The sequence below is a fragment of the Perca flavescens genome, chromosome 5 (assembly GCF_004354835.1).
Source record: "Perca flavescens isolate YP-PL-M2 chromosome 5, PFLA_1.0, whole genome shotgun sequence".
NCBI lineage: Eukaryota > Metazoa > Chordata > Actinopteri > Perciformes > Percidae > Perca > Perca flavescens.
The window spans coordinates 24,922,106-24,949,913 of record NC_041335.1 but is presented as its reverse complement, the minus strand read 5'-3'; the positions used below and the strand labels follow the sequence as shown (position 1 = coordinate 24,949,913).

Sequence of the window (27,808 nt, the reverse complement as noted above, 5' to 3'; positions counted from 1 at the left end):
GGCCACTGGGAAGCAGTTCACACACACATACACACACACACACACACACACACACACACACACACACACACACACACACACAGCAGCACATAAACAGCTTCTTAGTTAAAGCCACAAACCCACCGCTCACCACACTGACCTTCACAAAGTTAAGATTTGACATCAGCGGAGGTAATCAAAGGACTTCATCAAGCATCATCCTATCCTCTAAATGAACCACACACACCGCAGAAACAAATAAAGACCAGATGGTTACTGGCCAACAACAGTAAACATATAGGGAAACTGTAGTAAAAGAAATAAAATAAAAACATGCAAAGTTCATTTTGACTTGACTGTATTGCACAATATCTACAATATAACACAGAAAAGAAACCTGTTACAGACAGTATATTCAAAATCAAAGTCATCAAACTTAACTAAATCTGTACTCGTGACTAAAATAAAATGATTCATGGAGATATGTATCTCAACGGTTCATCACACATGACCATACAGTAAAAATGGAAATGAGCAGGAGGCACAAAGTTAGGGTGAAGGTTTTAGCCTTTAGAGTGGTTTGATATCACGTAACAGCAGAGACATACTGTTTGTATGTTTAAAAGTGAGTGAAATACAGCAAACTGAAAATAACTCATCCCTTCTTCATCCGATGGTGGAAACATACAGTGAGTGACACATTTTCCTTTTCACGAGAGAACAGTTAACCTTGTGCAATTGTTGCTAAAACGATGACAAAACAGGAAAATAACTTTGTCAAACGACATAACTTTAGGATCTCTGAGCTTTACAGTAAGTTAAAGCTGTCATTTACCTGAGTGTAACTTTTGGAGCAACTGTTTGTGATGTTTACATAATCTCTGCTAATGGTTCAGTGCAGTAAAATGTTGCATTGTTTATTTCAATCTATAAACAACATCATGAAAACAGTACTTTGGGTGTATCACTGATAGTTCTAATTACACTTCTGGGACACACAATACACCTACAGTAAACTTTTTAAACTGCAATTATTCTTGTGTAACTCATGTGGATATACCATGAGAGAAGCTCCCAGTTGTGTGGTTTTAAGGGCGTACAGGGTGGGTTAAATATGTTGTGTGCTTGGCCTGGCTCTTGCTGTCTATCAGAAGCAGCTGGTTATTCTTGTGGTGAGAGATCATCTCGTCGAGGGTGCTGAAAATCTGAGAGAGAGAAAGAGAGAGAGAGAGAGAGAGAGAGAGAGAGAGAAAGATAAAGGAAAATAAAGTGATTAAATGAAAAGCCTGAAGTTCCAGAATCCTGCTCTCTTCTTCTCTCTCTCTCTCTCTCTCTCTCTCTCTCTCTCTCTAGTTTGCAACCCTCTCTTAAATTTAATTTGCTCTCACCTCTTCGTTCTTCTTGCCCTCTTTTCCGAGGGCGTAACCTTGTGTCTCTTCCAGGAAGCGGATGGGAATGTTGTACACCTTCTGCTGGTAGAGCACAGCGAGGGTGTAGGGCTGCCGCGCACTCTGGGCTGAGCTGTGACGGATGAGAAAGGCACCGTCCTATAAAGAGGAAAAATACAGGAAAAACTGAGCAAGATTGACACAAAGAATAGGGAATTAAAAGGGATAGAGAAGAAATGTTTGGGAAGCTGTGTTAGGACAATGAGTGCTAAAAGAGAACAGGGAAGTAAAAATAAAAATGAGGGATGGATTAAGAATTAGGGGGATGGTGAATGTAAAAAGACTTGGAAGCCCTGAAGGTGTCTTACTCAGGTTTGGCTGTCAGCAAAAATATGCACATAACACTCAGAAAATTTCCCCACCGTCTGTGCAACACCCTTGCCTTAAGCCCTTGAGTTTGTTCAGTTAAGAATAAAAATAAAAAAAAGACTCTCCAGATTGACTAGCTGATTATTAATGAAACATAACACACAGTTTACCTTGTTGACCCTCAGTAAGAGATCCTCGGCTGTCTTTCTGTTGCAATCTCCAGCAAACCATTCTTTGTCCTGTAATGTGACATAAATATATTAACAAGAGTAAACCTGTCCTCAAACTTGTGTTAGATTTTCTGTGTGCAGTTGAATAACATACCTCATTCCCAGATTGTTTGGTTGCCCTCATACCCCCAGAGGTGACTTAAAAGAGATAGAAAACATGTCATGCGTTTTCCCATGATTGGGAAATCCATACTTAACAGTCAGAGGTTTAATAAATATGGTTAAAAAGAAGTAAAGTATGATCCATGCAATGTTTGGATTACTTTAAATGAAGACTCTAAGCAGACTCCAAATGATCACAGTCATCTCTTAGGATAAAAAAAAGACTTTAAAAAATGGGAGCTTACCCACAGGCTTTGTGTCTGCCATAGGAGGATTCAGAAGGCTTGAATAAAGACAAGAAGGCTAATGTTATACACTGAATTTAATTCTGATGTACGATTGCACTTGCAGATGGGATCAACTGCAAAAACATGCTGAAGATCAAAAATAATCATTGCAGTTTTAACACTTTTAGCTAATGTGTCATCTGTCTAACAATCCTCTCTGGACCCTTCACCTCTTACCTGGATTTGGCTTCCTTCAGGTTTGCTGGCAGACGGGGCTTAACATTGGGAGTTGGTGGAGGGAGTTTGGTAGGAAATGTGCCACGTCTTGCTTCAACTGAAGGAGATAAAAAGACAAGATATGTACTCTCCATTATCATGACCAAAATGATTTATTTTGGATGTATGGATGCTGATGTATGGTCAGTTTTTAAAGAGTAGAGAAGATGGGGTCCTTACCCGGGGTCAACTCATTCAAGGAAGGCAAAAATGAATTCTGAAAGGAAGCAAATAAAAAGTTACTGCTGTGTCATACTGATGAGTTTAATTTCCTACGTAGGAAATGGAAACAGAGTGAGAGAATGAAAACTTCCATTTCTAAATCAGTCTTACTTTAAATTAGGACAGAGCTTAGCATAAGAAAATGATAAGACAAAACACTGAGATGAATGGACACACTCACAGACTGAGCTCTGGGAACCGGAGGCTTCATCCTGCAGATAGAGAGAATGTTAATTTTCATTACGTGTTTAGTACCAGATATTTACTGTGTAATACCAAATGTATATCTGCCACATTTGCATTTTGCTGCAAAAACTGGTTAGGCAGTAGGTAGAAAGCTGTTTTGGGTTGAAGTGCACTTACAAAGGTATGGGAGAAGGTACAAATGCTGTCTTGGCAGATGGAGGCATCCTCATCAGCCCACGAGCGGCAGGAGGGCAAGCTGAGGAGCAGAAGGAAAGGAAATTAGAATTTGTATTTAACTTTTCATCATCTGGAAAAAAAAATTTGATGTCTGATCATCACTCACAGACCAAACTGTTCATGCAAACTTAAAGTACAGAGCTAATTTTGGTGAAGTGTGATGAAACCTACCAGCTGTAGGTTCTAAATATAGCTCATCATTATCTTCCTGAAACACAAAATGACAAATATTGTTATATCATGATATTACATATTTAGCTATACACATGGAGAAATGTGCCAACAGTTGGGGGTGAGCAGTAATGAAGCATAACATTTCACTGTTCAGGCAGAGCACTGACACTTTTATTATAAGTATTAGTTTCATTCATGCTTTGTAATGACTGGCTCATTCACAGCTACCGTATGTGGCTGGTAACATCCAATCATATACATGTGTACAGCATGGCCATTATTACCTTTTATTACCTATTATACCCAAGGCTCTTTGCTCCTTATGTATTAAGCTTTTAGAATTGTTGATTTATCTTATCTTATCTTATCTTACCTGTTCTTCATTTGGATCCAGATACACATCTGAAATGCAGAAAGAAAATACTGGCAGTGATCTGTGTTGTTGTGTTATCATACAAGCCTTTAGTGATGGTGAACAACCCAAAAAAGATTGAATACATTATTAAAAAGAGTCAACAACGCATGCAGTCAAACACAGGGCACCAGAGAATGTGTCACCCATTCTGTGCTGTAGTATATTATTGGGGCAGAAGGTAAAGGAGTAGAAGAATCCAACCTGTGTGACCAGGATTTTAAATTGTCTTTCAATGATGTTGCAAGTTTCTCCAGGTTTGAATGATCTCTCATTAGATTTAACTGTCATGTATACATCAGCTTTTAATTTTCAGTTTTGGAACATTGCCTTCTTTGCATTCGGTTAGTGAGATTAATAGGAAAAGTTTCAGGTATTTAGAAATGTGTAATAGAGAGATTATTCCGAGCAGTTCAAAAGTGGGACACAGAGGAATATTCAAGTAGAGAATCTTACATAGTTTTCTCATGAAACTTTGATCTGAAGTTTCAGACAATCGGTCTATGCCAAAGGGTGTGGTAATAATCTTTTATTGACATGAGACAATGTGACAATTTTAGCAACATTATCGGTGCAAAGTGATGATTGCTTTGGTGTTCTTGCAGATTAAGTTGAGTCTCTGAGGCTTAACATGCAGCTCAGTGGCACAACAATAGGTGGCACTCTCTCCTATGTTTCAGTAACAGCTGCAGTCTCTGCTCATTCGGTTCAGTTCTGTTCTGCTTGTATTTATTTATTCCAAACAAACCGCTGTTGCTGCTGGAAACATTACACACAATTCTTGTTTTTGGGAATTGTCTATGAGACAACATGTGTGCAGCAGCTACAGCAAATGCAAAAGCTTTCATTGGGTGGGATTATGTTTGTCAAGGTATTGTATTTCTGTGGAAGCACACAACTAATAAAACAAATATTTATTTGAGTATATGGGTTTTTCATATCACCTCATTAATATAGTAACCTTCCTCTCAGTGAACAGTCATTTTCAAGCTGATGAATTGATTCTATGAAAGGCTTATTTGTGTTGGTAGAAGTGATCACTGCACCTTCTTCAGTGTTGGATGCAGGGCCTGGAGCAGGAGCAGAGCGGACCGGTGGAGGAGGCATCATCTTCTTTCTCCCAGGCTTCTCATTTCTGTCTATCTCAGGTGCTGAATAAATGGGTTAAAGAGATGAAGAGAGGTGAGGTTATACAATGAATGAACAAAATCCCCCAAAAGCACTGTTGTGTGTACATGCAAATGAATACAGATGAATGACTCACGTTTCTTAGTTTTGGGATCATGGAAGAAATCCTCTGCACGCTGTTGAGGTTTCTGGATGACAGATTGTTTAATTAAAAGAAATGCAACATATCTAAACACATTTTAAATGTCTTGACGGATGCAGAGACACACAGAAACAGACTTTGAGTACAGTGAGCAGTTGTTACCGAGGGTTTGCCTAATCTGGGTGGAGGTGCAGCCTGCCTCTGTGGAATAGCAGGATTGGACGTCGTCTCTGCAAAAAGTAGCATCAAGTAAAAGAATTGTCAAAAGTATGCTGAACAGGAACTGTTTATACCCTAACCCTATCTGCATTTATGACTCAGTGCAGTGCTGTTACCCAGATAAACATTCTCCTCCTCTTCTCTCGGAGAGACTTTCAGAGCCGGACGCTCACAGGGAGGCGCTTCATACATGTCACCTTCATCGTCATCCTGAGAAAATTAGAAAATATATTACTATTTTAAAGGTGTATTTTCACAAATAGTCATCATCACATTAATACTAAGACATTAGTACAAGAGTATCAGTTAATGAAACCATAGCTACAGCTACAACCCATTGTGCAACAGTGTAAAACTATGCAGGAAATCTGCTGCAGTTCTATATGCTGTAAGCAACAAACCTCTGATTGAGCGAAAGGCCAATAGAAAAACTATTTTATAATTCATTTAGATAAAGAAGTCATCATAAAACACTTCTTGTCATAGAGAGGGGGATGGACAAGCAGCAATATGGTATCCCCTACAAAAAGAAGCAACAGGGCTTATGGAAAATGTGGTGATATCATAAGAATAAGAAAATTCCACATGTAGCGCCTTTAAGAATAGCAAAAATTCAGGAAAGTGTTATCTTTCAACTCACAAACTCATCCTGTGGCCACCCAAACCCTGCATTGTCATCTGTTGGGAAAAGACATTGATAGATAATAAAAGTCCGTAATCTGGCGAGGAAACAAAGAGGAGGAATCAATACATTTTCCTTTTCATTTGACATTCAGGTAAAAATCTCACCTGTCCTTCTGGGTGGAGCTGGAGGTCCACTGTGTCTGACAGGAAGAGGAGAGGTAAGATGCTGCAGTGCCATTTTATTTCATGCATAATAAATTAACAGCAACACTAATGAGGTTTTGCTAAATGCCACAATACTTACAGATTCTTCAGTTTTCCAAAGAAGCTCTGAAAAACACAGAAACCTCATGTAAGTATTTAGAGCATGCCTTTAATCATCTACTAGTAGTTATTTATTAGCTTCATTGTCAGGCCTGAGTCAGTGGCTGCTTTTTGTGGAAGGTCACCAAGTATCGATGACTTGTACTCACTTTACTGCAATTGTATGCTACTTTAAGCTTCTCCACCACAATTCAGAGGAAAATATTATACTTTTCACTCCACTACATGTAGTGGTAACTTTGTAGATTCAGAGTAATATATACAATTTAACATATAATAAAAAATAAAAAATAAATGATGATTTATTATTGGAGGGTAAGATAAGATGAGACTTTATTGACCCGAGGGGGGCATTCACAAACTACCCAGCAGTATATAAAGTGATTAAAATTAGCTCCACTTTTACCAGCTGCAACGTTAAAGTAATGTACACATTAATGCATCAATAATTATTATCCAATAATATGACATTATTCTGAAATGGGCCATTCTGCACAATGAGTACTTTTATTTTTGGTACTTATTAGTACTTACCTATATGTTGATGCTAATATATCTAACATAATGCATGTACATGATAATGAATGCATGATTTTTACTTGTTACAGAGTATTTCTACACTTTGCTACTTTTACATAAGTGAAAGATCTAAGTACTACCTATTTGTTTATATGTACAGTAGATTTTCAGTATTCTCACCGCAACTTATTTAGTTCTGGTGAATCTTATCCTCATGAGTTGTACCTCTGTGACTTTTGGTTTTAGGTAAGCTCCTACCCCCCCCTTCCCCCCCTCTCCCTCAAGAGGTTTTGCCTCTTGCCAGGCTGCCATTGTAAAAAATAATTTGTTCTTATTGACTTGCCTGGTTACATTTGCAATAAGTGTTGTTTTGAAGCAGAGATCTATCCCCATTATTGGTTCAAAGACAGAAAAGTTCATCTGCAGGGATTTAACTGAGGATGGCGGAGATAAACGCACACGGCATGTCAAGTGAAAACAGGAAGTGGAGCGACAGTATCTGTTTTCCCACAGTGCCAGGCAGCCGTAGGGGAAGTGTTGATGTAAAGTAAATGATCATAGGCGGACAGAGGAGGGAGGGACTGCAGAGTTTCTAGCTCTCACATTGGCACACAAAATATCAGAGTGTCACAGTTGCTTTACTGCTAATAAATGAGGAGCAGGTGAGAGGCGATAAAAATGACGAAGAGATACATTACTGTTTTGCTACAGTATTTACAGTATGACCTCTCAAAGTAATTCCAAAAATATCTGCATTTTAAGGCCGGTTCAAGTTACAGTGACAATGTTCTGCTTTGTTTTCAGCCTGTTGTAACTTCCCTCTGATGAGCCACCTGTGAAGTCTCAGTGAAATGTGTTATCACCGCCCAGGATGCCAACAGGAGGAAAAAGGAAAAAGTCATGTAACCATGAAGTGAAAGCTGATGCAAACAAGGACAAGACACACTGACATTCATTCAAATGTGTCACTATTCAGACAATAGTAATAGTGTAGCTGTGTTATCACTCGCAATTATATTAGAAAAAAATAACCAGCTACTATAATTTTTAATTTTTATACTTGAGAAGAGAGAGAGATATTAAGATGTGCTGAATATTTTCTCCATTTTTAGTTAAGCTGACCAAATATTGTATATTCTTAAACACAAAATTTCATTGATCGATATTCAACACTGTCTGCTCTTCTCTTTTTCATACTACATTAAGTGTATTCACACATCACAGACTGGACCTCCATTTTTTTTCACGTTTGTTTTCAACATGTGAACACACAGGGAACTCCTCCAACCACAAAACATTTTATCTGCATGAATGGTTGACAACAAATAACTCATATTCAACACTGTCTGCTCTTCTCTTTTCCATACTAGTTTAAGTGTATTCACACATCACAGACTGGACCTCCATTTTTTTTCACGTTTGTTTTCAACATGTGAATACACAGGGAACTCCTTCAACCACAAAACATTTTATCTGCATGAATGGTTGACAACAAATAACTCATATTCAACACTGTCTGCTCTTCTCTTTTCCATACTAGTTTAAGTGTATTCACACATCACAGACTGGACCTCCATTTTTTTTCACGTTTGTTTTCAACATGTGAACACACAGGGAACTCCTTTAACCACAAAACATTTTATCTGCATGAATGGTTGACAACAAATAACTCATATTCAACACTGTCTGCTCTTCTCTTTTCCATACTAGTTTAAGTGTATTCACACATCACAGACTGGACATTTTATCTGCATGAAAGTGACACTATTCGGTCTACCTGAAACAAATAATGCATGTACAGCATGTGCAACGTATGTGCTTGCTAGCTTTCCAATATATTTTAATTTGATACATTTCAGATTAAAAAATCGCCTGTATCAACTGTGATTCAATAATGTTTTGAAATCCTTGTAAATTAAACTAAAACTTAAAACACTGAAAAATGGTTGATTGAAATCTAATGAATTCAACTTAGTCAACTAAGAAACACAATTTATTTAGGACCACTGAGCAAAGAACAAAGTTTAAGAAACTTTTTGACCTTTATTCTATAGTAAAGCACAATGCTGATACCAGCAGGTGTTTTTACTTTCAGATTATATTCAAACACCATGAGTTGTCTGGGTTATTTTTACTGTTTGCCTTCACACTCCACACAATCAGAACTTTTAACAGTGTAGCTGCCATCATATCTTTCCCCCATTCAGAACTCCCTAAGAAAACATGCTGAAATAAAAGTAACTACATGGGAGGTTTACAGTTGACTCAACTCTGTCATTAACAACACCTGTTCACTTCCTTCTCACTCCACCCAAAATTATCAGAATGTAAACCAAAATATTACAAAAATAAAACGTTTCTTTACCATTGTCATGATTTGGGGTCGACTCTCGCAGCTCAAGTCATGGGGAAATGTCTTTGTTTCGGTCTTTGGATGCAAATGGTTTTGAAGATTGAAAGTGAGCGATAGAGAGAGAATGTGAAGAGCAGCTCTAACTGATCTCATTTGCATTTCCTACCTGCGTGAGACAGACAGCCTCGCCTGCTGCCGGACGGTCTGACTTTAAATGAGCTGCAAACACTGCACACCTCAAACATGGCTTCACATTTCCCTACTGCAAATTGTTTATTGCCATATAACTGAATTTTATATAATTTGCTGCAACTGGTAAATAACATCTCCTTTGTATTATATATGCAATCAAACGGGGCAATTAATTATTAACTTTTGATACACACACATGCTATCACTGAATTCCACAAGGGACAGAAGTACAGTCTGGTACAGTGGGCTAAAAACAGAACATTTTAAGGAGGACATGAACTGTAATTTAATCCTATATGCCATTTGTTTTTCATTGTATTTACAGTTTTATCATGGAAGGTAGTTTTCTGTTGTTTTATGTTATGGCCATTTCATTCCAAAGTTTTTTGTAATTAGCATTATTGAATAGGACAGGGGCACTGTAATTTCCATAGTTTATGGATGAATAAATTGAACCATGAGTGAAATGTCTGTTTCTTACATTCTCTGGACGAGTAATGGGTACAGGCAAAGGTCCACGAGGTCATCTACAAAACATAGTTGGACAGGCAGACAACGTCAGACACACAAGTTCTAATCTGTAAACTGGGACTGAACAAGATCTCACGCATATAGTGAGAAAGCTGAAACCTGGGGAGGCCAGTATTACTTAACTGTTTATTACAAGTTAATTCAACTGTTCAGTTCATCTGAAACATTAACACATGAATATTAAAGAGAAAACATGCACACAAGTCTAAGAAATATCTTCTCGGATTTGGATATTGCAGTAATGGTTCAGACACGTAAGATAGAACAAACATGTAATAATGATTAAAACAACATTAACTCAACTGATACAAAAAACTTAAAACTTAATTTCCAACATGCTGACAGAATTTCATCAGTCATGACCCAGAAATGGGCTCGAGGAAACGTCTTTTTATTCAGAGGCTGATAAACTGAGTCCTTTTCATTGTCACCTCAGTGACCTTTGTGAAGCTGTCATGGTGTAACTAATTTATCGGTGATTTATTGAAGATGATAAAAATTCCATGGTCAAAAAGCATGAAGCATAAAAAGATTTATTTCAAATATTATTTATTGACAAAGGAGTATGTTGCCAGATGTGGTTATATTGACAGAGACAATAAATTATCAAACTACAGTACAAAAGTAGTTTCTCCAATACAATATAAAATACACATAAATATTAACTTAGTAAAAAAAAAACTATAAAACCCAGGCTTTGCAGCAATTAAGCAGTTTAAAGTAAAATCAATATTCATACAATATACATGCTATATACAGTGCATACTGGGCTCAACCCAGGTGTCTGGTGGAGAAGTGTCAGAATATCTGATTTAAAAACAGACTTCCAGAGCGGGAGAACACAGAACAGGGTTTGTTGAATGGAGTGAATATCTCAGAGCTTCCACTTGTCCAAATCTAATCCCATCTACAAGTTAGCAGGGAGCTAAAGGAGTTCAAACTGCAGACAACAAGCAGAATCTGAACCAGCAGATACATTTTGTGTTTGGGGTCTGGAACCCATAAAGCCCCAAAGTAGGCAAATGCAGAACATTTTGCAATACAACAAATTAAGCCAACATAACCTCACATCTAATGGACAAGTGTGTAACACAATCTTTGCACATAACTTAAAAAAAGGCCTACATTCCTATGTGACGTACTGTGCTGTGCAAAGTAAATGCTTGTGTTGAGTGTTCTTTTGAATTAAAAGCACTACTGACCTTAGATGTACCACTGTGACTTTTTTTGTATAAACCAGCATAAAGCCAACCAGAAAGAGCAGAGGAAAATACTGATATTTCCTATTCTTCCTGTTACTGAAGGTTCACTACCTGAACCTCCAGTTTGGTGGATGCCATATTTAGAAAATGTTGTATGCGTGAAGAGACAAAAAGGATTATCCAGATCAAAATGGCCCAGAATGAGGAAAAAGGATTTGTCCTATGTTTCCAAATATACTGTCACATTCAACACAGTAAGGCAAACTTTAGAGCTCCGAGCTACATTGAGCATAAAAACTCACGATTGAGGTCCTTCTTATGCACCTCAATAGGAGTGGTCCTGCTGGTTTAAAACCTCCATCATTTTGGATTTGCGTCAACAGATTAACAACACAATAAGATTCCTGTGGATCCATCTGTCTATCTTATCAATGATAAACATATCTGCATTTTCTGTTTTACCCATAGTGTTTATAGGTATGTCATCCATCTTTGCAGTCTCTCTTACTTTAGACCGGGTTTGCCTTAATTTTGTCGTTGATCCAGTTGATGTATTGGGTGACACGGGTGTAGACCCCAGGCTTATCCTTCTGCCCGCACCCATCACCCCAGCTGATCACACCCATCAGAGTCATCTTGTTATTGTTCCGACAGACGAGTGGGCCACCAGAGTCTCCCTGTTGGTGAAGGTCAAGAAGCAAAATGAAGAAAGAGAAAGGAAAAATTAGAAAGAGTAAATAGCATTGACTTAATGAGTTTACATGTAAAAATTTTCACCTTGCAGGCATCGTCCAGGCCTCGGGTATCACCTGCACACAGCATGTTGGGGGTAACTGTGCGCCCAGACAGCACATTTGGGACGCAGCGCTCTTTGGGCCACAGGCGAACGTAACCTCTCTTAACACGCTCAGAGTACTCTGCAGAAACTGTGGAGTGAGGTTTTACATTAAATTATAGATTTGTGAAAAGGCTTACACTGCCATCTGCTGGTTAGTCAAAACAAAGAAACATTTGCCACAATAGTAGAAATACAAAAGAGGGATGTTTGCTTACATTCTGAATCTTTTCCATAGCCTGAGATCTCACACTCAGTCCAGTCGGGCAGAACCAGCCCACGTTCAGGCAGACACGCAGGAAGAACCTCCGGAGAGTTTATAGCACAGATGCCAATGTCCGTCTTCAGCTTTAAGAGAGCTGCATGTGGAAAGTGACCAGAGGAAAAGTCAGGGTAATTCACTGGGAAAATATGAGAGGGATGCTTTAAAGTTTTAACAAGCATTTGCTGCCAACCTAAGGTTCCATATCATCACTGCTGGGGAAAAACATGGTAACCAAAGTCTATCAGGCAATTGTCTTCATTCACTTTATGGCGTGCCAAAACTCTCTCTATTTTTCTTAGTTTATGAAAATTTGACATTTTTATAATAGAAAGTTTCCAGTAATAACAGTGATATATAGAATTTTATATGTAAAAATGTTTAAAACAAATACAAAATTTATGATTATTGTCTCTTAAAATGTTCACCCACCGATGTCATTGTCAAATGTTTCGTTGTCAAATTTCTCGTGGATCCAGTACTTCTCAACCTTGAAAATCTGCTCGCTGGTGGAATTCTGCTTCCGAAACGTTCTTCCCAAAATCACTTCCAATTTTTCTGCTTTATCACTGAAAAAAGATTGAAGAAGAAAGTTTGTACTGTATGTTGCGTTGCATGGAATAATATAAATTATGTATTTTATATGTGTGTGAAGGATGTGAGTCATCCCTACTTGTCCTCGAAGCAGTGTGCAGCAGACAGGACCCAACACGAGTCAATGAGGACTCCACCACATCGGTGAAAGTGTTTTCTGTGACGGGCCTGGTAAACATTAATGGCTGCCTGCCACGGCTGCTCCGTGATGTCGCTCTCTCTGCCCCCAAACATGCGGAACGCCGGTTGATTCAGGGTGTTGTCTAAGCGCTGGCCACATGTTGCTACACAGAGGACAGGTTGCAGGATAGTGGTTAAATAATCGTAAAAACTATGGTCCACACACTGAACACATCAGAGGAAATGGACTCTGGGTAATTTTCATTGGATGGGAAGATGTCCTACCTCTATTATTGGTGTTAGCGGTGGGGGCACGTGGGCCGAGGGAGCTGATGATAGATGGACGTCTCGCTAAAAAAGAAAGTATGGTTATGTAAGTCTGATTGCAAGAAACTTTATGAACTTCTAGCATCAGTGTTGATAATTTCCCTTCTGTGTTTTAACATTGCTGCAAAATGAAACAATGGAAAAATAGGAACTCACAGCATTTAGGTATGTCACACAGCTCCCAGGTCAGCTGCATGTTCTTGTAGGTGTGACACCATGGACCTTCATCACCGTCTGGATTCCTATTAGATAAAGGAAAAAGAAATACAATGAGTTATTCTCATCTTTTTGCATGCAAGGAGAACATCTAACAATGAATAATGGTGCAGACATGTCTACCTGCAGAAGCTGTGGCTGCCCAGTCCCTGCTCTAATGCATTAGATCTCCAAGCATTGTTGACCTTACGCTTGATAACAGGAGAGTCCCACGGGAGACAACGAGAGCCACTCTTAGTGACAGACGCTGTGCCTCTGTATGACTGGCCGGAGCCAAGCACACACTTTTGGTACTTATCTGCTCCAAAACACACAGAGGAAAGGAGTGTCAAAGAAATTAATAATTTGATAATTAATTTCAGCGTATTAGCTTTTGTTAATGATGTACCTTCTGGACATTTGGGCATAGAACAGAACTCCCAGACGATCTGAGTGCCCTTATAGATGTAACACCAAGGAGTGCTGTCCTGGTCGGGGTTCCTGAGGGGGGAAATTAAAGGCAAGGACAATGAGTAAACATGTTGGCTCACATAAAGAATGAAAAAACATGTCCTAATTCAAATTTGACCAGTATGTTTCGGACGATGAGACCCTCCCCCTTGATTTGCATGGACACAATGAATATTTGCAGTTAATTCCTACAGATTCTCCGGGACTAAACAGATTACACATGTCACATATACCTGCAGAAGTTGTGATTGCCCAGTCCAAGACTGCTGGCGTCCCCTTTTGTAGCTGTAAACCTCCTTCCTCTCAGAGACGTAGAGTTCCAGTTGATGCACTCTGCTCCTGAATGGCTGATGCTCCATGTGCCGCGGTACCCTTCACCCTGCCCCACAACGCACTTCTCATTGGTGTCTATTTGACAAAGAGACAAAGTTAAAATGGATATTATGTCACAAATGTATAAATGAGACACTCTAGTAACTGACCTAATTCATTTATTCTGACACAATAAAGCATCTTTATTGCATCTTTCAAAATATTTGGAAACATTATGAAAACATTGTTATTTCTTATATAAGACATTAAACTCACAACAAACATAGCTTTTATATAGTATTTTTCCAATTAGTGGTTTAAAATAATAACCAAACATAAACTATGATGATCGTAAAAGCATTCAGATTTATGGAGTCTGGCCATTGTAACTCATTACTCGTTCACTGAAATCACTTGGATGTGACCACTTGGGTTTGTAAAACTATCCAAACGAGAGGGTGGGGTTTGTCCCTAAAACCTCAACCAGTCACCCGCAGAAACAAAAACATTCATATCCCAGAATGTCTTTCTGTGGTTTATGATTCCATACCACAGGCCCATTACACCTACTGTATGAGTCACACGGTCAGACTGTGACCTTATCTACAGTCATTAACAAGTACGTAGAATGTTTTAATCAGTGTTGTGTCACCGGCCATCCTGTGATGGTCATGGCTGGGTTTATTGTTGCTTTGAAGTAAAAAAAATATGTAAATTAAATACTAGACATCTGGGGTGTACCCTGTTGCAGCACAGAAGACTACATGAGATATTAAAGTACTTTCATCCATAGTGATGATTTGCTGCTTTATATTTTGTGTTTTAGACTTGACAAAATAAGACATCACATTGGAGACTGCCTGAGACATTTCACAAAAAAAATATTTAATTGATTAACCAAATAAAAGCAGATTAATTGTGCAGTGCGGTTTGTTGAGTACTTACTGATCTCACACTGATTCCCACTGAAGCCTCGAGGACACTGGCAAATGTAGTCTGAAGTGTACACGGCCTCCTTACAGGTTCCTCCGTTGTAGCACTGAGACACGTAGCAGTCTGGAAGGGGAAGACAGGGAACCGGTTAGTCAGTCATACGTCATCCAGTTCTTTAGAACAAAAATGATTTAATAAATCAGCATAAGATTAATTGGCCATGACCACTTGCGTATACAGAGAATTAAATTTGTGGATTTGGCCTTGTGTGTCACATTTTACGGAAACACATAGAGAAGTATGCAAAGGTCTGTGTGCATGGCTCATCCTGACTATCAAACATCTTCATAGCTTCACTTTTAAAATATAGTGACACGCCAAGGGTTTCTTTCTAGAGCAGAACTAGTTTTATGCCATCACCAGTCCGTTTTTTTCATTTATTATTGCAACATTTCCTAAAGGCTAGCGTTCAGAATAACAGCATCCCACTCGCTCCCACTGGTATGAGCTCACAGACGGTGCAGTTTGGCGGGCTGAAAATGTGGTTGTAATTTGTTTGAGGGAGGGGCAATCATGCTTCACAGAATTTCTCAATGAGGGCGAAAGTGAGCACGAGGGCTTGCCTGGCAAGAGTATTTCAAACAATCTCAGACTAAACTACACCCACTCAAAAACACAGAAACTCAACATCTCTTCGTTTGGATGCACTGAAATAACAGGGATTTGGACACATAAGCCAGGCAAACCAACAAAAAATAATCATCTGAGGTTGTAACAGCAAGTTAGAGGTAAAGTAAAGCTATTATGAAAGAAAGAGAGGTCAGTAAGGGCAGGCAAGCAGACTGACAGACATATGAGCAAAGCAGAAGATTATATTCTGCTCATTGCAAACAAAAAAGTCTGATTAGAAAGAGACAAGAAAGTCAGCCAATCCACGTTTATGTGTGTCTACGTCCATATTGCACTCACTGATGACGGGGACAATATGACAAAGATCTCGTCCTCCTAATGCACAACGGCAATACTCCACACGCTGTCCCCTCCATCGCAGCCAAGTGTCCCCAAAACTATGCACTGCTGATGTCTCACTATCCACACAATGTACTAAGAAAACACACAAACACAAACAATATGAATACAGCCAATCAAACAGTAAGATACACATGTAAAAGCGGTTACAAATATAAAAAGGAACCCAAACACGTGAATGACAAAACAGTGAATTAGAAGAATCTGATAATGGTGATGATGGTGATGGTGTTAATAGAAAAGACAAACAGAAGTGTGACGGGGCTCACAGGAGGTGTCAAAGGAAGGTGAAGACTTCTCGATATGAATAATCAAAAGTGTCCGTCTGGCTGGCTGCCTGTCAGGCTCACCTCTGTAAAAACGTGTCCCTCTCTTAGTACGGAGCAGCTCTACCTGCAATAGAAAGGAGACAATAAATACAGAGCAGCAGTAAAAGAATTTCAGTGTTCTGTGAAAATTAACTTCCAGAGACTTGATACTGGCTTCACAAACTGTCTATGAGTTGTGAAACAACACTTGTTGGTATATACAGGACAGTAAATGTACTGTATTAAATGTTTGCTAAGATGGATTTTAGACAACAAACATTAAAATGTATTAGGATAAGCTCTTAAGTATGCAAGATTTGTAGTTAATGGCCTGAAACATGCAAAAACCACTTACATTGTCCGCTAGGCTACAGCAGAGAGCAGACAGGAGCATTAACAGTCCAAGTGTTCTGGTCATGGCTTCTCAAGTGGTCTTCAATTTTCTGGAAGGAGAAAATATGTTACATATTTTAAAACCATTTTTTTTTTTACAAGATGGACATGTGTAAGCTGCTTTATACCTGTGGAGAGCATGTATTTTATTCTTGTCTATGATAATAATAATAATAATAATAATAATAATAATAATAATAATAATAATAATAATAATAATAATAATAATAATAATAATAATAATAAAAGAATAGATAATATAGAATACAATGTCTATCCATCTAAATCCTTTTGTCATGAATCTGTCATTAATGCTGAGCCAACAATTGCAGGAAAACTATACTATACTGGTTCTCTGTTCAGCTTCCTTCCTCTATCCCTACGCCTGTTACTGAGGGAGATCACTGGAGAGGAAAGGGTGGGAAAGGTGGGGTGTTTGTGGGAAACTGGAGGTCATTTCTAGTTTCTTAAAACTGTGTTGACTTCTTGACTTAGGACGTTATAACAGTTCAAAGTTCAACAAATTTGTGCTATACTATATTTCTTTGTTGTCCTGCTTAATTTTCCTTTCATCATAATTTATCTATAACTTCCTCACTGGGAATAAACAGGAAGCAGATTATCTTCGCTTTATGCTAAAAATGAGATGCTGACCCCCACATCAAACAACACAATCTGGACACAGCACGCACAGCAGAAAGTTTCTGCACCATACTGACAGCATTCCTTCTCTAACAGAGCAGAGCAGCAGCCGTAGGAGGATAAAGTGACTCAGGACATTAAAGGGAAAGAGGGGGAAACTGAAGGGAAAGCCTGGATCAAGAAAAAGTTACAAATATTATAATCATATTTCCCTTTAATACACACATATATATATATATAATAGAGGATAAAAAAGATTTCCTCCATTATGTTTTAAAGGAAAAGAGGTACTGTATGGAGAAGAGTGCCTGTTGCTCCAAAGTCAAGTGTGAGTAAACATGAGTCACTAAAGAATGAGGGGGGTGGGTGGAAGACAGAGTAGAGAGGCAAATGGGAAAGAGAAGAAAAAGAAAGTGGCACACAATGAGGGCTGAAAAGTATAAATGACCTTAATATAAAAAGTTGCTTTAAATATATCTGGAAGATACTTCTTTGACAGACACTTGCATGCAAAGATCCAGACATACAGCAGCAACCATGTGCATACATGCCTGCATGTTTTATATTCTCTTCTCTTTTGGCTGGTTCTCCACTGACTCACCTTCTGTGGTTGACTTGGCTCAAAGAAAATATATCAGTGAGGTAAAACAGCTACGTTGGCAACCACACACATACACACACACACTATCTCACACAAAGTGCTCAGGAACGTGGAGCTAATCAACACCCCTACATATAAAGATTTACTGTTAATTCTGCTCATTGTTCTTTGGAACAAAGACTCCCTCTCAGGATTTTAAAACACAGACATGCATTCATACGCTCATCGTTAAGAGGACAGGTCCCTTGAAAGCTATCCTTGCCTCACACAAATAAAACCCCCGTTGCCCTGCACTTTTACCCCCCAACTGAGCCTCACTGGCAGGGTGACAACAACACACTAGTTCCCTTTTTGTTTCCTTTGTGCAGCTGTTCAGTTATGTTCAGTCGCCCCTCTCTTCAGCCATGTCAGCTATAAACATATGTTTCCTGCTAAAAAAACTGCCAGCGCGGGCCCCAGGCATTTAGGAAACGTGCGTACATATCAACACATGCACGCACTAAAACAGATATGAAAATATGTGTACCCCACCCTTTTTAAAAGTCTGTGGTATCTGACATGCAGAGGCCCTGTTTGGGTGCCATCAACACTGCTCCTTTGACAATCCCACAATGCAATTGGCCTGAGTTTTAAGTGTTTGAGTGTTTTTGTGGTCTGTCTTACAACATTTAATGTATATGAACAGACATAAACACACAATGGAACATGTACATGAATAAGTCTCAATTACAGGATATAAATGTTATGTAATTTAAAGTGAGTGGAACTAACTCCCCAGAGGTGATCAACTCTTAAAATCACTAGCCAAAAACTGTGTATTTTGTTAGTTGGGGTTACATGAATCAAAATCTCTTAGTAGTTTCAGCAATAAATGTATTGCACATGCTCTTTTGCAGGATAACTAGGGCTATTTGAGAAATAAAAAAAATATTTGATTTGAATGTGAGATTGCGTGAAGTTACAAAATGCATTTTGTTATAAAAAATACTAAAGGTTTTACTAAATCAAACTACAAACGTATGTCACTTACCTTTCTGACTGCATACTGCATCAATAGCCAATAAATAGCAATAAAAAGTAACTATTCAGTAAACACTTTACAGCCTCTTCTCACATTAAGGAAAATGGGACAAAACCAAACTTTGATTTTGACTTCAACAACACGGAGCTACAACCAATAATGATAGCTAATTTTGCTCATAAGGACTAGCGCTATTAATATGTTGATTGATAGCAAGATACAGCTATCGGTTATTTTAGAAAATGAGTGGGACACCAGCTAAGTCCCACTGGCACTGACGGGGTTAGGGCATTTGTCTGTTATTTGTCTGCCAATCAGTTAATAGTTGAAACATGTACAACCAAGTATGCAGCCTGAGGAGAGTGTGGTTCCCCTATTAGGTCAAACATAAATGAAAGTAGCAGCAGCCAGACTGTGAGTCAGCAGCAGCTTTATAGCAGCAGCTTTAGGATGCACCACTTCAGTAGAGCAAACACACACAACAGATGATAAGAGAGACACACACAAACACACTCACAGAATGAATGTTCAAAGCGGACAGTAAATTATTGCCAACGTTATTCATTCCCTATTGGTGTGCAATTTCACTACATTTGAAGAAACAGGTCTTTAGTGCTAAACACAATCTTTTAGTTCTTAGCGGTGAGTTCACCGGACTATTAGCGAGAATGTGCAATGATTGCGTACTGAGGTTGTAAAGGTCGGAAGTGAGACATTCTTCCAGGAACCAGGCTGAAAAATCTAAACCGGTGAGAATGGTTAGATGGTGTGCAGGGAACATAGTTGCATCTGCCTGTAAAGTTCAAATTATGGTTCACTGTGCCCTTTTAAGAATTTCTAAGGTTACTTTTCTGTCTCTCTTCAATGCAAATGTCAGAACTGATACTTAATAAAGTTTTTAGAGTGGGTGGACTGCCCATGCTGGCACCCAGGGGAGGAACTGGCAGAGGAAACACATTTACAGTGAACATTGTGGCACTCTTACAATCTTATTTTTCTTTGGCACTGAAGTTAGTTTCTTCACAATATTTCTTAGAAAGGTCGACATTGTGGGATTGTTAAAACTATTCCATTCTCTTGCCATAGCAGTGGCAGCAAATCTGAACCTCAAAACATGTTTTTGAACTGGTTTGACCTGCTGGGATCCCTATAACCTGCATTCAACCGCTACAATAGCTTCAGGTTAGGAGTTGTTCCCTCATTTAAGAGGTTTGCGCATGTGTAGCATGTTTGCTGATAATGTGTTATGGCATGTGATGTCATGTTGGTAAGCTACTTAGCAGGAGTTCTGCATTCTTTACTCTGGGGTTTTCGGGCAAGCTTTAATATACCAGCTGTGATCCGTCTCTGTAAAGTGCCCAAGAACAGAGGGCTGTATTGTTGCCTTTCAGCTTGCCTCTGTGCACAATATGAAGCATTGAACTTCCTATCAGAGAGAAAACACAGACTCATAAAGCCCAAAAAGGCAGGTAGAAAGAGCAGGTGTTGACATTAGAAATGAGTATATGCTGAGGAGATTATAGAACATGAGACAGCTACATGGAAGGAGATGAAATAATGAAGAAAGGGGAGAGAAAAGGGAGAAGGGTAAAAAAGGGAAAGAGGAAGGAAATTAAATGGAATCCCAGAGTTCAGCAAAAAAAATGGTGAGTAGTCCTGAGTCATCCCAGCTTCTAGGACTGCACAAAGACACATGGAGTAAGAAACACAGATGCATTGATGGGATTTATAACCAGTATCGAGGCAATTAGATGACGACACAATTTGAGATATGTAAGAGGGTTTTTGTCCAGATAAAAGTGAAACCCTGGCTTAGTTTCAACTCAGAATTGGTTTTAGCCTCATCTTCTGGCCCATTGTTCCCGCAGTCTGATCCAGCATTATCCTCTGTCTGACCGACTCTTAACATACAGCTTTAAGAACAGGCTGGCCCTGTGAGTCACAAACATCAGTGTGAGGCACAAACACAGCTGACCACAATGCCGGAGAGGCAGAAAATGATACAAACTCTACTTTATCTCAACATGCAACAGTACAGAGTATCAGTGAGATGGAGAGTATCAGTGCTGACAGATGCCAGGGAGGAGAATTCCGACGGAGCCAGCTCCAGACGCAAATCCAACTTATTAGACTGATAACAGCCTGCATGTCAGTGATCCAGGATCCTGTGTAGATTTTGTCTCAGAGTGGTACAGATACACACACACACACATACTGAGATGAATCACAGTATGATTTCAGAGATGGTCCTCGATAATAAAACACACGGCAAGTACAGCAGCGGTGCACAAAATCAACGCATTCTTGAAACATTTGTAACATTTTGAAAAGAATTTCAAGCAACCTTGACGACACAAATTACTAATTTACTTTCTGAGAAGTGTTTGGGAGTGAAGAGTGAGTGTGTGACACGGTGAGATAAATCATACGGGATTCTCACCAGAACAAACAGGTGGATGTGGTGGAGAGAGGTAAAAAAAAAAAAAAAGAGCTGCTGAAGTCAGAGTGAGAAAGTTTTGGGATGCTCAATGAATGAGCAAGCACAAGGTAATCAAAAAACACAGTTTCACCTCCCCCACACAGACTATGGTCCAAACCACGTTAATCACTACATCATTATAACTGTGTGTTTAAATGTATATTCCCTACTTTATTTCCGAAATTAATTAATTGATTTTTGCTAATTGGCATTAAATAAGATGGGATCACTGTTTATCAAGATAACTGTCTAGTATAGGATTATCTAATCATATAAGATTGTACTTTAAGACTTTATATATACTTAATATTGAATATTACTATTAATTAATACTAAATGGTCTAATCAATTAAAGAGTACTGGTTAAAATGTCTTAATTGACTTTCATCAAATGCAAAATATGTCATCTATTTATTCTTGACACATCAAATGAAATACAATGTTGCAGACAGTATCATCATCTAATGAAGTTATGGCACAATTCAGAATGAAACACAATAAGAGATTTTAGCAGAAAACACCCTGATGCATACTCTGTATAGATCTGTAGCATCTGAGTAAAATAAATACGAAAAACAAGCACTTACCAAATTAAAAGTCTTCTGAATCGGTAACTTCTCAGTGTCTCTGCAATAGTGTGAGCGTCCTTGTGATTTGTCGCTCGAAATGAGCTTGTTACCCCTCTGTTCTCAGTTTTTATCGGAGCTCTCCGGTTCTGCCGGTGCGTGAAGGGGCGGGGCTTTTCGGGGAAGTGTGGCTGGCGGCCCGGATGATGATGCAGCCTGCTGGGCGGTGCCGATGCGGACGGGACAGTCCCAAGTGCCACCTATGAGTGTCACAGGAGGTTCACAGGGCACTAACCTTGAAAAGATCTTTTGTCAAGTATTTTATCAGGAAGTCTATAAAAAAACACAGATAAAAAAAACCTTCACAAAAATAGACCTATGTAATTCATAATTTTGTAAATCAGTCAACAGTGAATGTTTATATAATGTAACTCAGACCTTTTTTCTAGATATTTTGTTCTACAAAATATAAAAATAGTGCTATCATATTTAGATTAATTTATTTAAATATAAATATTTGTGCATTTGTAAGAAGCTTAATGCAGTATCTGCAAAAGTATTAAACTTCCGGAGCTTTAAACTGACTTTGGTAAGTATGCAAATAGATTAAAACTAACACACTTGTGTTGATTTTTCACACTGGCAGTCTGTGATGGGCTATGGGTGACACTCTATCTGTGTTGTTCACCACCTGGCACCAGGAGTCATTTGTTACAACACAATCCTCTTTATTCAACCCACCCCTTCCTCAGGAAATCAGTCACTTAGCCTCAAGAATAGCTCCATCTTTTCTTAGTACCAACAGGGATTTTATATGCATTGGATGTTCATAGTTTTTACTGTCTTTTAAGTCCTCATTAAGTAGCTGAGAACATGGTACTCTAGGATGTAATGGGTGGTGGTAGGCTAGTTATTTTGGCGTCTGTCCTGTTAGTTTCATCTGTGTTAGATTAGAGTGCACTCCCTCTTCTTGAAGAGGAAACACACAAACACACACACACACACACACACACACACACACACACACACACACACACACACACACACACACACAAACATTTTAAAATTAAAAGTCCGCCAGGAGTCTTGTCTGTTTTTGTTATTTTCTATTCCTTTACCACAGAATATAAAATTCATTAAACACAATTAAGCATTTACTGCACACTTGCACTGTGTTAAATGATTTATGATTTAAAAAGTACTTTTATTATTCTTGATTTGACTGCCCATTACTTACATTATGCAATGATTGGCAATTTAAGGCATTTCAGAAACTAGACAAACCACTGTTTTATACATGTTTGTTTACTGTCTTAATTTTCACAATTCCATGGACTCAAAGTATCAAGTGCCACATAATGAATATACAAGAATCTGTCTTGGTGAAGTTTGAGCAGAAAACAACTCAGACAGGACAGTAGGATATATACAAACTATAGGCCTATCAGTGGCATACAAACTCACTGTATCACAGTATTTTTCATGCTTAGCTAAATAGCTCCTGGCTGTAGGCCTTTGTTTAACAGACAAATACGACAGTAGTATTGATCTTCTGATATATCTTTAGCTCTCGGCAGGAAAGCAAAAAAGCTATAAAGAGTATAAGTCCCTCCCCTTCTGGTGGACCTTCAATGGCAAGAGACAAATCATTTTTTTATCCTGTTAGAATTGTACCATGACTTAAACAAAACTTTTAAAAAAATATGTTTGTCAATATAAAAGATAATTTTGCAAATCAAGAAAGTCGCAGTTTGTCGTAAACCTGTTGTGTAACTGTGAAAATTGCAATTAGAAAGACTACACACCCTAAAGTCACATAGGTGACATTCATAACTTTATCTCTCCCTGAAGCTACAATACCTGTGTGTTTTGTATAGAGATGTAGGCTACTCACACAGGCAAGGGGTCTTGCTCCTTGTTTCACTTCCCATGGCCAGACTTGTAGTGATTTTCACCTCTTTTAATATTTTTTCCTTGTTCTTGAAAAATAAAGTCAAAGGTGCTTTTTGGTGTTGGCGTTGGCGTTGGTGTTGGCGTGTTGGTGACGTATATTGTGCGAGATGAGAGATGTAGGCCTGTAGTTCACTGAGCGATTTCACACAAAACTAAATGGTAAAACAACAAACCAATACAAACTGTGACTTTATTGACTTAAATTCATAAACAAAAAATAAAAAAAAAATCATATGTCAGCCTGGTTGACACCAGACCCTTCACAGTTGTAACTTAGAGTGGGTCTGGGAAAGCTTCATTCACAGCTCATTTCCAAAGGGGCGTGACCAACGGATGCCATTCAAATGACTCTGGGCGCAATTGAATAGTCCTTCAACCAATCAGACCAACAATCCGGGTGACATAGCAGCGACAGCGGCATCAATGGGTTGCTGCGCTTTGGTGGCCGCCATGTTGAATGTAAACAAATGCTGCGTTCATGCCACCTCAGAATAACAGGCACCGCCCCCCTGGTTACGTTGTTTTTCCGACTGGCAGCGATCACATGGTCGGGATGCGTGCTCTTCTTCTTCTGTTATATTGGCGTTTGGCATAAAAAATGTTTGCATGACTGCCACCAACGGTTGGCCGTAGCCTAGAGCATCAGGTGTGTGAAAACATGGAGGCCACAATAACAGAAGATTCTCTGCGGTTTTCTTATGCGAGCATCCAAACAGCACAACGCAAGGTGTTTTTTTGTGTTATCTGCAGGACAACGAACAGGAAAAGACAAGGATAATGTGTTGTTTTTTATACATAGGCCTATTTATGAATAATTTTAAACATATTATGTCTGTGTATGTTTATTGACAGAGGAATTTGTCCACAATAAACAGTTTATTATCATTGAAATATGTTCAGTGAACCAAAGTCGCCTACATCAAACGTCAGTTGTCAACAACGTCTCATCAACTGGGGAACTCGGTTAGCAAAATCCAGCCCGAGTTTCCCACTTCTGATTCCCACAGGAAGTTACGTGAATGGTGACGTTTTCACTCGGAAAAACGTTTTTCCGATGTCCATGAACGCCGCTTGCTGTCGCTGCGCTATCGTCATCGTATAAAGCCCGCCTCAACGGTTGTTTGAAAAAATTGGAAATGGGCTTGAATGTGCTCTTGGCCAGACTGACTTGCAGAGCAAATCTCAAATTTGCTGGAAGTTCGTCAGGGTTTTCCCAGGCTAATCATATGTGTAATTCAAGACACAATTAAAACGGGACCAAAAAATATGTGTGTCTCACTGTTGACTACCGTACATATTCTTTCCATAATAAGGTCCGGAAGGGGAGGAACTTAGTTACTTAGAATTTTGTATTAGCTAACACTAGACTTCAGACAGCTAGTGTAATGGCTGCAGGAAAACTTCATTAACAAGTCACACATCAACAATCACAAAAATGTATCAACAGATGATGCTCCAACAAGGGGATTTGGAGAGTATATAATAAATATTTGGTCACAAGCTGCCAAAATGGTGGCTGTAACAATGTCAGTTAAACTGCTGTGAAACTATGCAGTGGCTATAGCAACAGAATGTTCAACTGGAACATGAAAAGGTTATATTGAAACAGATGGATGTAGTGGAAAATAAACTCTTGTGTCATACTATGTAATTAAGGACAGAATTTAAGGTCTTTCCTCAGGCTAGGTTTACATGACAAAACAAACCTAATTAAGATAACAAAGGTCTTTCATTATGAGTTCAATTTGACTTTCATAAAGAGGTCTTCGTCCTTACTGAAAATGAAAACTTATTTTGTTAGTATAAACAGGAAAGCCTTTTTTTCTAACAAACATTTACAATCTGATAAAGTGGGTCTTACAGTATACACCCACAGATCACGTCAAAGGAACGTCACATGTTCTAGCGAATAGATACAGATGAAGTTTGTTGGTTTTATCAGAGTAGTTATCCGTTTCCACCTGAACTATTTAATCCAAGAATAACAGGTGATGAAATGAAAAGCATCACTGGGAATTCTAAAGTGCATCCCCTCCAAATTCAACATTCGTTGGATCAACAATGACACTGCAAATGTTAAAAAAGCTACTGGAAAGAATATTTGATTTAAAGTTGTAACCTGGAAGTTTTTCCTTTAAATAAATGTGTGTTGAGTCACTAGCTAACTGAATGTCTGGTGTGACATCTTCTGAGTATACACAAAAAGGAACTATTCACACAATTCTGAAAAATTTAAGCTCATGTCGACAACAAGACCCCAGATCATAGAAAGAGAAAGAGAACAAGATTCATTGTATTTCTATGCTCCAGAATGCTAAACTCTCAGCAGAATTCCATGTTTTCACTTATGGAAATTCTAAATCAACCGAAATCATCAAAATAAAATGGATTTTATTTATTGCTTTCATTTCTATGACTGAAATCTTAAGGATTGCCACTTTACGTTAAGACACATCAAGAAGTTCAATGTATTTTGAGTGTTTTGACACTCTTTTTGAAAACGGACTTTAAAGCTGGTTAGGGTTAGGATTTCAAAGTTATTGCTGTTCAGTTTTAAGGTATTTTAACCCTAAGATGATAGATGGTCTGAAAATCTCAATCTTTATGGAAATGTATCTGAGAAGTCAGGTACATTTAAGTTTAACTATTTAACTAAGAAAATTATAGCAGTTGAGTTACAAAAGAGTGTTAGCAAACCATTTGAGACAGTATCTGGACCTGTAATATATTTTGATAAGATTATGATTAAGTATTACAAAAACAAGATCCACCTAGAAAAAAAAGGAATTTGGAAAAAAAGAGGAGAGGTGTAATTCAAGAGGGAGACGTGAAGTACTGTTTACCATTGTTGTTTGAGTTGTCAAGTCATGAAAGCAGATACCGGGTGACTCTGCTTTCCCTGAATGGCTTGGGAAGGTGATCCAACCATTTGCGAGAAGTTGTGTATTATGTCCATTCCCAAAGTATTGCCAGGCATAGGCTCCATAATAACATCTGCAAATACATAAATTTTTCCCACTATTCCCCAAAAATTATACTTTAAATATCAGATTTGCCTCAGTCACCTGATACCTAAGTGTGGAGATGAAGGAAATGTAAAACTTTTTTAAATATAATTTGCTAATTTTCCCATTTTGTAAACAAAAAGATTTAAGATTATCATTATAATACCTACAGGAGCCATTGGTGGTGAAGAACCCTTACGGGTCACCCCTAGGCTACAACATACAACTATTGCAACATATTGATACAATTTAAAAGATAATCCTGTTATCCTTTTTATAAGAAGCAAATGAACATATTGAATTAACAGTGATGCCTTCTTCACTTTTGTAAGTCATACTGTATGTTTATTGACTGTAGTAGCCAAGGCTGTTGCCCTTACCTTAAGTTTATTATTGGCACATTGATTACGTGTTAGTTACTGTATACTGTGTGGTTACGAGAAAGTAATGGACACCTCTCAGGCAATCAGAATCGAGAATTTTAAGCAGCCATGGTATTTTTGTTTTATGTAAATCAAAATGACATTTTGAGTAGAATTTCTTAAACGATAAAGAATTGTACATTTCACATTGTTCCATGTGGGACAATTCGAGTTGAGTTGTGTAAAAGGACCTCAGGAAGAATAGCACCTGCAATGCAGGAGGTAATGAGGATCCTAAATAAACAAAAAAACAAACAAAAGACATGTCCCTGGTCAAAGTTTACGCATAAAATCGTGACAGGTT

General features: G+C 38.4%; 2 protein-coding genes across 4 annotated transcripts; both read right to left on the bottom strand.

Moving 5' to 3' along the window:
- Positions 1-1,067: 1,067 nt before the first annotated feature.
- si:dkeyp-117b11.1 (B-cell linker protein) lies at positions 1,068-2,090 on the bottom strand. Its single transcript, XM_028579155.1, has 4 exons — positions 2,061-2,090; positions 1,907-1,975; positions 1,368-1,526; positions 1,068-1,184 (listed from the first exon to the last, which is right to left on the bottom strand). The coding sequence occupies exons 1-4, from the start codon at positions 2,088-2,090 to the stop codon at positions 1,068-1,070; spliced, it is 375 nt and encodes a 124-aa protein (XP_028434956.1).
- Positions 2,091-10,401: 8,311 nt separating this feature from the next.
- Positions 10,402-22,276, bottom strand: plat (plasminogen activator, tissue). Of its 3 annotated transcripts, none has more exons than XM_028578097.1 (15): positions 22,146-22,276; positions 16,778-16,865; positions 16,384-16,507; positions 16,055-16,189; positions 15,098-15,208; positions 14,074-14,248; positions 13,779-13,870; positions 13,514-13,688; positions 13,331-13,416; positions 13,133-13,198; positions 12,807-13,011; positions 12,566-12,702; positions 12,090-12,230; positions 11,814-11,962; positions 10,402-11,713 (listed from the first exon to the last, which is right to left on the bottom strand). In XM_028578097.1, the coding sequence occupies exons 2-15, from the start codon at positions 16,838-16,840 to the stop codon at positions 11,546-11,548; spliced, it is 1,827 nt and encodes a 608-aa protein (XP_028433898.1). In that variant the 5' UTR covers positions 16,841-16,865; positions 22,146-22,276; the 3' UTR covers positions 10,402-11,545. The 3 variants fall into 3 exon arrangements, with proteins under 3 accessions (XP_028433898.1, XP_028433899.1, XP_028433900.1); XM_028578098.1 differs by having other exon boundaries at positions 16,465-16,507; XM_028578099.1 differs by lacking the exon at positions 16,055-16,189 and having other exon boundaries at positions 16,465-16,507.
- Positions 22,277-27,808: the final 5,532 nt, after the last annotated feature.

Bases quoted from the DNA above. Each gene is read 5' to 3' on its own strand.
- plat (XM_028578097.1), bottom strand. From the start codon at position 16,840: ATGACCAGAACACTTGGACTGTTAATGCTCCTGTCTGCTCTCTGCTGT. The intron at 16,190-16,383 runs GTGAGCCCCGTC...GTGTTTTCTTAG, and splicing joins ACCTTCCTTTGACACCTCCT to TACATTGTGTGGATAGTGAG. The intron at 12,703-12,806 runs GTAGGGATGACT...ATCTTTTTTCAG, and splicing joins GCACACTGCTTCGAGGACAA to TGATAAAGCAGAAAAATTGG.
- si:dkeyp-117b11.1 (XM_028579155.1), bottom strand. From the start codon at position 2,090: ATGAGGGCAACCAAACAATCTGGGAATGAG. The intron at 1,527-1,906 runs GTAAACTGTGTG...TCCTCTTTATAG, and splicing joins TCTTACTGAGGGTCAACAAG to GACGGTGCCTTTCTCATCCG. The intron at 1,185-1,367 runs GTGAGAGCAAAT...TCTCTCTCTCAG, and splicing joins AGGGCAAGAAGAACGAAGAG to ATTTTCAGCACCCTCGACGA.